The sequence below is a fragment of the Gekko japonicus genome, unplaced genomic scaffold (assembly GCF_001447785.1).
Source record: "Gekko japonicus isolate JY-2015 unplaced genomic scaffold, Gekko_japonicus_V1.1 scaffold3374, whole genome shotgun sequence".
In the NCBI taxonomy this organism is placed as follows: domain Eukaryota; kingdom Metazoa; phylum Chordata; class Lepidosauria; order Squamata; family Gekkonidae; genus Gekko; species Gekko japonicus.
In genome coordinates, this window is record NW_015164762.1 from 93,497 (window position 1) to 105,119 (window position 11,623).

At 51.0% G+C, this 11,623-nt stretch overlaps 1 protein-coding gene across 1 annotated transcript in view; it reads left to right on the plus strand.

Moving 5' to 3' along the window:
- Positions 1–11,623, plus strand: part of LOC107109127 (solute carrier organic anion transporter family member 1A2-like) — a 49,955-nt gene that overhangs the window by 24,597 nt on the left and 13,735 nt on the right. The window contains exons 8-10 of the mRNA XM_015409700.1: positions 1,983–2,147; positions 7,036–7,231; positions 10,429–10,594. Coding sequence (XP_015265186.1) covers positions 1,983–2,147; positions 7,036–7,231; positions 10,429–10,594 — 527 coding nt within the window. The remainder of the gene's footprint in view (positions 1–1,982; positions 2,148–7,035; positions 7,232–10,428; positions 10,595–11,623) is intronic.

Here is an 11,623-nt window from a genome sequence, read left to right on the forward strand (position 1 = left end):
TTCCTCCCCAACCCCCCCTTCCTACCCCCCCCAGGCTCTATCTCCCAAATCTCCAGGTATTTCCTGACCCAGAGCTGGCAACCCTAGACTGAAGTATGTTCAAAAAGAATTAAACAAACTTGGGGTACAAGCTAGCCATAGTTAGTTGCTTTTTGGTGTAGTGGTTAAGAGCGTTGTGGACTCTAATCTGGGAGAATCAGGCTTGAATCCCCACTCCTCCACATGCAGCTGCCGGTGTGACCTTGGGTCAGTTACAAGTTCTCTCGGAGCTGTTCTCGCAAGAGCAGTCCTCAAAAGAGCTCTCCCAACACCATCTACGTCAGAGGATATGTGTTGTGGATAGGGGAAGGGAAGGGAAAGGAGACTGTAAACTGTTCTGAGACTCCGAGAGAAGGGCAGGGTATAAATCCCATCTCCTCCTCCTCCTTTGGTGATTTAAACACCTCCTCACACCTTTCTCAAAACCATTTGGAACTGAAAAGCTTTGGACTGGATTATGTTCTTTAATCTCAAAACATATTGAAGAAGTAGGGCTGCCAAATGCAGCCGGGGGGCGGGGATTCCCCCGCTTCGGACCTCCGATTACCGGCGCGCCGGAATCGGGGCCCAGGGGAAACCCCACCCCCACGTGCGCATCACCCAGAAGTGACGTCGCACGCTGGGGGCGGGGCCACGCGATTTGAGGGGGAAACAAAGAGTTTTCCCCTCAAATTGCGCGCGCACACGTGCCCAGGATCGTCCGGGAGCCCCCCGCTCCCGGACAATCTAAATTTGGCAACCCTATGAAGAAGCTGAAAACAGGAATGCAACTGAAAACATTTACATTTTTGAGTTCCTCTCCCCCCTTCCCCCCCGGCCAAACTACAAGTTACATTTTCCCCAGGGATGTCCGTAGACTAGGTGGAGAGACATAGTCTGAAGTTCCATACTTCCCAGGCACATGTGGGCCCAATTTGAAACAGGAGCATTGCTCATGGATAGAGGGAGTTTAGACTTCCCCCCATTCTTGCTAACGTTGCCAACCTCCAGGTGGTGACTGGAGATCTCACACTATTATAACTGATTTCCAGGTGACAGAGATCAATTCTCCTGGAGAAAATGGCTGCTTTGGAAGTTGGACTCTATGGTATTATGCTCGAAACCCCGCTCCCTCAGGCTCCACCCCCAAATTCTCCAGGTATTTCCCAGCCCAGAGCAGGCAACCCTACTTCCAGCATGTACCAGAAGTGACGCCATCATGTTTTTACCATAGAGTTTTTGCCAAATGTCACACCGTTGCCGGGATGTCCCAACGTGATGGCGTCACTTCTGGAGCATGCTGGAAGTGATGTCACCATGTTACCTGTGATGTAGCCTAGGCCTCCCTCCTGCTCCTCGTAAGTCCCCGCCCCATCCCTCACCAGTTGCCAGGAGGGTCCTGGAAACCCTAGGTCAGGTACTGCACCCTAGGCCATCTAGAAAATGGTATGGGGAGGGGGAAGTCTAAGTCCCCCCTTTCTGTGTGCCACACTCTGGATGTGTACCTGTGAAATGTAGAACTTCAGAACAGTCTCTGGGGACACATAGTGTAGCTAGGCCCTAATAGGGTTGCCAGCCTCCAGGTGGGGCCTGGAGATTTCCTGCTTTTACAACTGAGCTCCAGCTGACAAAGAGACAGCTCCCCTGGAGAAGATGGCTGCTTTGAAGGATGGGCTCTTTGGCATTATACCATGCTGAGGCCCCTGGGCTTCCCCAAACCCTGCCCGCTCCCAGATCTACCCCCCAAAGTCTCCAGGCATTGTCCAACCCAGACCTGGAAACCCTAGGCCCTAAATCTCTGTAAAGGTAAAGGTTCCCTTGCTCGAAAGCCAGTCGAATCCGACTCTAGGGTTGCGGCAGAATTTCCCGTTGTTGTATCCTCTAAACTGTTACGTTCGCAATTGTCATCAGCCTCGGCTCTCGAGAAAATAGACAGTGAGAAGATGTATATGTTTTCCTCCTAGGCTTCTTCCCCTCTTTGAAGGAACTCCTTAGCAATGTCGTCTTCCTGATCTTTTTGCTTCTCAATGTCCTACAGTTCAATGCTATGGTTGGCTCAACAACTTATGAACCCAAGTTTATGGAACAGCAATTTAACATATCTGTTTCAAGTGCCATCTTTTTTATTGGTAAGTCAACCTTTTCATTGTTTCCTAGTTCCTGAGGAATTGACTTTGAGGGTGGCGTGGGCGTCCCTGTTTAGAAATCAACCGACAGTTTCATCGATCGTATACCATGGATGCATTCCTTGCATTGTTTTAACCCCGTCCTTCTTTTCATCACGGAGCCCAAGGGGCCATGGGGCTCTCAAGAAATGACCCATCCACACAATGGCCACTAGGGTTGCCACCTCCAGTTTGGTAAATTCCTGGAGATTTGGGGAAGGACCTAGGACATTTTCTGCACAAACGGCTCTCCCTGCTCTTGCACTTCTATTCCTCCATTACTTCAGCTGGTTTCTGCAATGGTATTTGCAGTCCGAGATGCAAAAAACGAGGTTTATCTTCCCTTGCTCCACAGCTTCAGACTTCCCTGTTTCTGGGAATTCTGTTGCTGCGCCTCAAGAGGGAGTAAACCTCATTTTTTCCATCTTGGACTGCAAATACCATTGTGGAAACCAGCTGAAGACATGAAGGAATTGAAATGCAAGAGTGGGGAGAGCCATTTGTGCTGAAAACATCTAGGTAGGACAGAGCTTGGCGAGGGAGCTCAGCAAGGGTTGCCCACCTCCAGGTGGGGGCTGGAGATCTCTTGGAATTACAACTGATCTCCAGACTACATAAACCATGTGTCATGATCTGTGTAGGACTGGGAGACAGGCCTAGTGAGGCCTAGGCCCAGGAGAGACCTGTGTGGAAGTGGAAAGCAGACACAGCCTACAATCCCCACAATGCTTAGCGACAGTTGTAACCAATCGGTGTCCGGGGACTGTATGAGGAAATTGTGACTTAAACCTTGTGGGCTGTGGAACTGTGTTCTTGTCTCTCTCTCTTAACTCTCTCACAGAGTTAAACTGAGGGGACTGCATTCTTTTCTCTCACAGAGGCAAACTGGGAGGACAGAGTTAAGCTGAGAGAAAGATCCCTCACTTGGGACAGAGTGAGTACAGGCACAGGCCTGGTATAAAAGGCGGTGGGCCTTGAATAGTAACCAGTTAAGAGAAATAGGTAGCCACGTTAGATTTGCTTTATTTTACTTTTAGACACTGTTATATATTTTAAGCACCTTGTCTTGTTTTTCCTTGCCCCGTTCCTGTATTAATAAACCATTTGTTTAATGTTCCCTGCCTGGTCATTACGCCTATATTTCTCGGCTTAAAAGGGGCATTTTTGGTTGGGCTTGGGAAGGTACTCTGGGCCATCCCAAGGGTCCCTAAGTCCAGAGTGGTGGCAGATGAAGGTGGCAACCCACTAGGGGTCATGACACCATGTATTATTTATTTAGTTATTTAAAACATTTATTCCCCTTGTCCTAGAGAAAATGGCTGCTTCGGAAGGTCAGCTGCATGGCATTATACCTTACTGGGGTCCCTCCCCTGCCTAAATCCCATTCTCCCAGGCTCCACTCTCAAATCTCCAGGTATTTCCAAACCCGTAGTTGGCAACTCTAAGCTCAGCAGGGATGGGATGTCACAGAGACCAACCTCCAAAGCTGCCATTCCCTCCAGAGGAACTGGATCTCTGTGATTTGGAGAGCAATTGCAATTCTGAAAGAACTCCAGGCACCACCTGGAGGATGGCAACCTGAGACTCAACCCAGGCCTGCTTAAGTGTCAGCAAGGTTGCCGTAGCCTAAGCCTGCAAACCATACCCTAGAACTTAAGTAGGGTGATGATCAGACATGCCAAATGCAGCCCACCAGCCATGTCAGGAGACTCATTCAGGGTTCATCAGGTGTCCTTTATTAATGCCTGTCTAGGTTTTGTAAAAAAAAGGGGGGGGGAATTGCTGCTGTGGAGTCCCTGGCAGGCTACAATACATGGAGTGTGGTTCAGGGAATCACAAGGTGCATAGACCTTTCCTCCAGGTATCAGCTGGGCCAAGCCCCAGTGTTAGGTTTTCCCTTGTATGGCCGTGGCCCTGCCCCCGGCGTGCCCACGTCACTTCCTAGTGACGTGCACGCCGGGGCCCCCGGGGCCCGATTCCACTGCGGCAGAAATCAGGCCTCCAAAGCAGGGATTTCCCCACCAACCGGCCCGATTTGGCAGCCCTACCCGGTGTGCTTCCTGAATTACAACTAGACAGCAACATATGGGAAACATCCCACAGTCGTCGGCAATACGTGCTGCTCCACCGCAGAAGGGGAGTTAAAAGATACCAGGGAAAGTCTGGTAGTAAACGGATTCTGACGGGCCATAGACGGACTTTCCCCTGTCTGATCGCGCAAGCATGCACGCATACCATTGGGATGGTCTGAGTAGGCCATCCCGGCTTGGTGCCATCACCCCCCCTTCACAGTATGCACATCATCGCATTCTCTATAGGGGCCCCTCAGTGCGGAGGTGCAATTCTTCGTTTATGCGCATGGGAAACAAACAGCCAAAAAACCCCGCAACACTGCAGGTGTGTCTGATCACACAGTGACAGGATGCGCCCACTGCTACAAAGGGATGTGTGATCTCGTAACTGCATGTCAAATTCCTCCGGAGGAAATAGCCTCGCTTCCCCTCTGCTTCAACTGGCCCATGTGACCGCAACCCTAGAGAAGCTAACTCCAAGTAGGGAAATTCTGGGAGATATGGGAGTGGATCCAGGGGAGGGTGGAATTTAGGAAGGGGAAGGAGGTCAGCAAGGATGTGGGAGTCCATTCTCTGAACCTGCCATTTTCAAGAAGAAGAAGAAGAAGAAGAAGAAGAAGAAGAGGAGGAGGAGGAGGAGGAGGAGGAGGAGGAGGAGGAGGAGATTGGATTTATACCCCGCCCTTCACTCGGGGTCTCAGAGCAAACAAATGGTTCAGAGAAGAAGGAGAAGGAGAGGAGGAAGAAGAGATTGGATTTATACCCCGCCCTTCACTCGGAGTCTCAGAGCGGCTTACAAACTCCTTTCCCTTCCCCTCCCCACAACAGACACCCTGTGAGGTGGGTGGGGCTGAGAGAACTCTGACACAAACTGCTCTTTCAGGAACAGCTGTGCCAGAGCTTGTGACTGACCCAGGGTCACATCAGCAGGTGCAAGAGGAGTGGGGAATCAAACCCGGTTCTCCCAGATTAGAGAACCAAACAAATGGTCCAGAGAAGAAGGAGGAGGAGGAGGAGAGGAGGAAGAGGAGATTGGATTTATACCCTGCCCTTCACTTGGAGTCTCAGAGCGGCTCACAAACTCCTTTCCCTTCCCCTCCCCACAACAGACACCCTGTGAGGTGGGTGGGGCTGAGAGAACTCTGACACAAACGGCTCTTTCCGGAGCAGCTGTGCCTGAGCTTGTGACTGACCCACGGTCACATCAGCAGGTGCAAGTGGAGGCATGGGGAATCAAACCCGGTTCTCCCAGATTACAGTCCGCTCACTTAACCACGACACCAAGGGAAGCGATCCCTGTCATCTGAAGATCAGTTGGTAGTAGGATCTTGGTAACCCTAGCTGGGGAAGCAGCCAGGATTAAGCAAGGAAGTTCATGTTCATACATCAGTTAAGAATAATGGTGGTTAACAAGCCAACTTCATACCACAGTCTGATGTTCACAGTTGCAGATTATGTATCATATTCTCTGTGTATGTGTGTATAGAGTGCCATCAAGTCACAGCCGACTAATACGATCCTGTCGGATTTTCAAAGCAAGACACATTCAGAGGTGGTTTGCCATTGCCCACCTCTGTGTACCAACCCTAGACTTCCTTGGTGGTCTCCCATCCAAGTACTTGCCAGGGTCGACCTTGCTTAGCTTCTGAGATCTGACGAGATCAGGCTAGCCTGGGCCATCCAGGTCAGAGCATCATCGGCTGCGGTCACACGGAGCAGTAGCCACGCTACAGAGATGGAAGATAGGCAGATTTTCCGGGCACGATCACAGCGCCACATCTGGGAAGCGTAGAGCTCCCGTGGCGAACCCGAGGCTTCCCACCGAAGATGCGGGGTAAAAAAACTAGTACCTCCGAGGTACTAGTTTCCGGAAACCACGGGGCAAGGGCGGGCGCCTGATAGTGTTTCCGGTGTTAGCTCGTGGCATCCGGCGCCCGCCCATGTCCCGTCGCGAAAAGGTTTGTTTTTTTTCTAGTCTCCACGGGATGCGCACAAGCACCCAATGGCGCATGCGCGCACTTTATTTACAAACAAAAAACACAGCCCCCTCCTCTTTTCCGTACCCCCCCACTCCTGGCTTGGCCTGCTCGAGAGGAACTCTCTGCACCGGGCGGCAGAGGGGGAGGTGCAGGGGAGGCATGGCGGGAGGGCAGCCCGGCTGAAGCTCCTCCTGGAGGGGACCGGACGGAGGACACATTGCATTCTTCTGTAGCCCTGGAAGGGGGTAAACCTGGAGCCTTTTGCTACGGAGGCCGCTTCTTTGCTGCTTCTTTGCCGCACCGCAGGATTGTCCTGTGATCGGCACCTCCCCCCTAACCACGGGACCTCGACGGGACCTCCATGGGACGTCTGATCGCGCAGCCACGCGTTATTTTGCTCCGGGGCAAACAGCCACGCTTCCCCCCCGCATTTTCCTGCTCGTGTGACCGGGGCCATCCTATACTAAGAAAACAGTTTGTGATGCCCCTCCCCAGTTTGGTGTAGTGGTTAAGAGCACGGAGCAGGTTTGATTCCCCGCTCCTCCACATGCAGCTGCTGGTGTGACCTTGGGTCAGTCACAGTTCTCTCAGAGCTGTTCTCTCAAGGGCAGTGTTGGAGAGAGCTCTCTCAGCCCCACGTATTTCATAGGGTGTGTCTGTTGTGGGGAGGGGAAGGCAAAAGGAGTTTGTAAGCTGCTCTGAGACTCCTTCGTGTAGTGAAGGGCGGGGTATAAATCCAATCCCCTATTCTTCTTTTGTTTCTGTCTGTGAGAATGTGCTGCTGTTCCTTTTCCTTTGCAGGTGTGGTACTTCTGCCCTTTGCCATTGTGGGTATGTTCTTGGGAAGTCTCCTCATCAAGAGGCTCAAGATGGACGTCAAGGGGATGGCAAAGTTTGCGTGCACCACCTTTGCAGTATCCTACGCTTTAAACCTCTTCTACTTCATGGCCGACTGCGAAGTGCTCCAGGTGGCTGGTTTGACTGTCAACTACTCCGGGTTTGTGATCTTGTTCAGCATGGAGGTTGGTGGTGGGAAGACTCCATCTATAGATCTGAATGTCATGTATGCCTCTCCACCCAAAAATGTCAGGTCCAGGTGGGTAGCCACTAGCCGTGTTGGTCCGAAGCGGTAGAATAAGTTTTGAGACCAGTGGCACCTTTTAAGACCAGCACAGGTTTATTCAGGGTATGAGCTTTCGCATGCTCATGTGCTGCTAATCTCATTCAGTCCTTACGTACGTATTCTCACCAAGAAGGGCCATACATTCCCTGTATTTTAGTGTATTTCTTTTTTGGAATAGAATATTGGAATAGTGAATGTTAATACAATGAATATTGGATCGTATTTCTCTGACATAACACTGCACCCTACCGCTAAGAAAAAGGTGTTGTTAGTTAACTCCATGCCTGAAAGGAGACAAATGGAGTGTAACAAAGTCACAGTTTATTACTCTTAGAAGGATACTTTTGCATATCTATCTCCTATTTTGACATATTTATTACTTCACTGTTTTCCCCCCCAATTAAATCCAAACAAGTGGTGAGCGTATGAACGTAGCTTGTTATTGCTGTTTACTCTTGGCCTATGTCAAAACATCTTTGGCCCCAGTCACACGGAGAATTTGCCGCACGAAAGGCACGAATGTCGGGCGGATTTTCAGGGTGCAATCACACCGCAACATTTGGGAAGTGTAGTGCACCCATGGCGAACCCGTGGCGTCCCGCCGAAGATGCGGAGTTTAAAAGTACCAAGGAAAGTGCACTAGTATCCGGAAAATGCGCGGCACAGGCAGGCATCTGATTGCGGGAGCGCTAGTATCCCGTGGCATCCGGCTAGGGCTGCCAAGTCGCCCTGGGGGGCGGGGAACCCCCCGCCCCAGAGGCCCGTTTTCCGACACCGGGGAATCGGACCCTGGGGGGAACCCCGCCCCGGTGTGCGCGTCACCAGGAAGTGACACTATGACACTGGGCACGCTGGGGGCGGGGCCACGGCCATACAAGGGAAAACTATAGTTTTCCCTTGTATGGTCATGGCCCCGCCCCCAGCGTGCCCGGCGTCATAATGTCACTTCCTAGTAACATGTGCGCACCGGGAGCCGGCCGAGAGTCCCCCGCAGAGGAGGTATGTGCCACTTGGCAACCCTACATCCTGCGCCCGTCCACATCCCGTCGCAAACCGGATGTTTTTCGTAAGTGCATGCGCTTAAACACAAAACTGAAAGCAGTGCTGCTCCGTGGAACTGCGCATGTGCACAAACACAAAATGCTTGTGTGATCACACGGCATTGCTTCTTTGCCACGCTGCAGCAATTGCTGTGTGATCACCAGCTAACAGCCGAAGCACGGAGACTCGGGGGACTGTGTGATGGGCTACCACGCTTTATTTTGCTCCGGGGCTAACAGCCACGCCTCCCTGCCCCCGCTTTATCTGGCCCGTGTGACCGGGGCCTTCATCAAGTTGCATGCTAATTTGCTGCTCACCTATGTTGAGGCATCTGCCTATATATATATATATTCTTAAAGGTGCCACTGTTCACCCAATGATTTTGAGGAACCACCCCCCATATTTTTCAAATGTCTGTTTTTTCTTTAAAGTTGCTGCTTATCCTTGGTTGGCAAAAACTTCTACACTGTTGTGCAGATTGTTTTTCATCCACAAGAAGCGAGTATGGGGGGCACCAGGGCAGGCAGTTTTCGGGCTATAGAGGAAGACCTCCCACCCTTGGGCTCCGGGCTCCTGCTGCTGCTATGTAAAATGAAGGCAAAAGAAGTCTCCACAGAGATCTCAGAAATTCCTAGAGTGTCACTGTGACACTGTGATGTCACTTCTGGGTATGTTGCCAATGGAGATGTCAAACTTCCAGGGGTTCCCAGCAGGTGACTAGCAACCCTAAGTGGCATACATACCATTTAGATGTATCAATGGAATCTATGTATAGATGGAGATGAAATGTCAAAAAACTTAACAGGAAAGAGCGTGCAGGCTCAGACATTGTAAAGCAAGAGTGATTTTTTTGATGCTCAAGATCTCAGGAGCAATTTGGGGGCACCAGAGCAACCCTCAACAACAATGCTGAGCCTCAGGGGTCATTTCCTGCAGGAGCGCACAGGAGCGGAGCTCCGCCAGTAAGGAGCTCAGGGGGTGGGCACTTGCAACAAGCCCCGCCCCCTGCTCCCAGCAGCCCTCAGTCAGGCCACGAGGAGCAAGAAGCAGCCAGGTAAGATGCAGAGCCCCCCCCCCCGCCTTCAGGTACAAGCTCTCCCTCCTCTGTGAAGGCAGATCTGCGTGTCCCCCTCCCCCCAATAGCTAGCAATCCAAAACAGTCCAGTGGAGCCTGAGCAGTGGGTGTTGCCTTCTGACACACTTCCGGTGATGTCAGGGGGTGTGGCATATGCAAATAAGTTATGCTAATGACTTATGCTAATGAGTTCCTGCACCTCTTTTTCTACGAAATGACCCCTGCACACACCCCTTTCATGAAAAGAGTTTGGACCTTTGGCATGCTTACCTGGTCCAGCATCTCCTTTAATGGCGTTAGTAATAGTCACTCTGTCTAGTCCGACAAGTCTTTCAAGAATATCTGTGTCTTGTACCTTCCGAGTACCTTCCGAGTCCTATAAATGATATGGAGGAGCAGGAATCCTCCGCCAGTAATTAATTAAGCTCACCAGAATCTATGCCCCAGCAAGACTTCTGATTGGCCTTTTGGAGATTTGATTGGCTGTGCAGATTTTTTTAAAAAGGTTGCTTTCGCGGAGGCTGCTGTCAGAGCACAAGGATTTTCACTGTGTGACTGAAGGTAAGATGGGGCTGCCATTTTGTGGCTGGGTGCGGCAGCCATTTTGTCTCTGTGCCCCTAATGCTGTGTGAAAGTTCCAAACGTGCCTGAAGGCTCAAAAAGGTGGGGGACCCCTATCTATGCCATTGCCTTAGTGCGGCTGAAATGGATGTGCAATAAATCCAGAAGAAAGAAGTTGCTTTTCTGTGTGACCCATCACTAATTTACCGTACAGTTTTATGGCCTATCAAAGGCAGCTAGCCATAATGGAGCCTTCCTCTTCAGAGGCTGCATACCTCTTGACTTTTACCATCTAAGGAAGCAGCGGACACAGAAAACAAGTTAGTCCACAACTGAGAAGGCTTCCATCGCAGATTCCTTTGTCTCCTTAAGGCGCGTGCTCTGTTTCCTTTAGCATCAAACAGCCATCCTTCGCCGAGGAAAAAATCTGGTCTTCCTGCAATTCTGACTGCAACTGTGAGACTGGCCATTGGGATCCTGTTTGTGGAGACAACGGAATCACCTACATGAGCTCGTGTCTGGCAGGATGCAAAGCTTCGCTGGGGACCGGCAAGAACACGGTGAGAGAGTTGACAATGAGAGGTTTTTCTCCCTCTCCCAAAATACTAGAACGAGGGACATCTAGGGCTGCCAACCTCCAGGCGGCACCTGGAGATCTCCTGCTATTACAATTGATCTCCAGACGACCAAAATCAGTTCCCCGGGAGAAAAGGGGTACTTTGGAAGGTGAACTCTATGGCGTTATACCCTGCTGAGGGCCCTCCCCCTCTCCAACCCCCCCTCCTTAGGCTCCACCCCCCAGATCTCCAGGTATTTCCCAACCCAGAGCTCGCAACCCTCAGGAAGACAAGACAGACAAAAGGATGTACTTCTTTACACAGAGAGTGAATAAAATGTGGGATTCGCTGCCAGAGGGTGCAGTGATGGCCACGGGCATAAACGGCTTAAAGGGGGATTAGATAGATAGGTCTATCAGTGGCTACTAGCTACGGTCACTAAAGAGGGTCTCCACATTCAGAGGCAGTCAGCCTCTCAATCCTAGTGTCAGGAGGCAACATCAGGGGAAGGCCTCGGTCTCTATCCCCTGCTATTGGTCCTTTGGAGGAACTGGTTGGCCACTGTGTGAGTCAGGAGGCTGGACTAGATGGACCACTGGTCTGATCCAGCAGGGCTCTTCTGATGTCCTTAAATGCAGTAACCTATGATTCATGTCGCTGCTTTGCCATCTCCCTCCCTCCCTCCCTCTCTCTCTTTCTCACCACAGTCGAATCTGCATTTGCATTTTTAAGTCAGTTTCGTGCTGTTCTGACGCCGTCTTTGGCCGAATCTTCATTTGTCTTTCCCACTGGTGCCCCAGCCTTTTGACTCCGTCTTCAAAAAGCTGTCTACATTTGGTTTCATTTTCACACCTGAACAGTGCTAGCATACTTTTGCACATCCACATATGTTTATCGTCCTTTCGGGGTGGCTCCACTGTCATTGCACCTCTGCACTGCTTTAAAAGAATCTTCTCCAAACAACATTCAAACAAGCATAGAGAAAGACGCAGCCTGTAGCTAGGATGGGGCAATTGGGGCTCTGACTCCTTC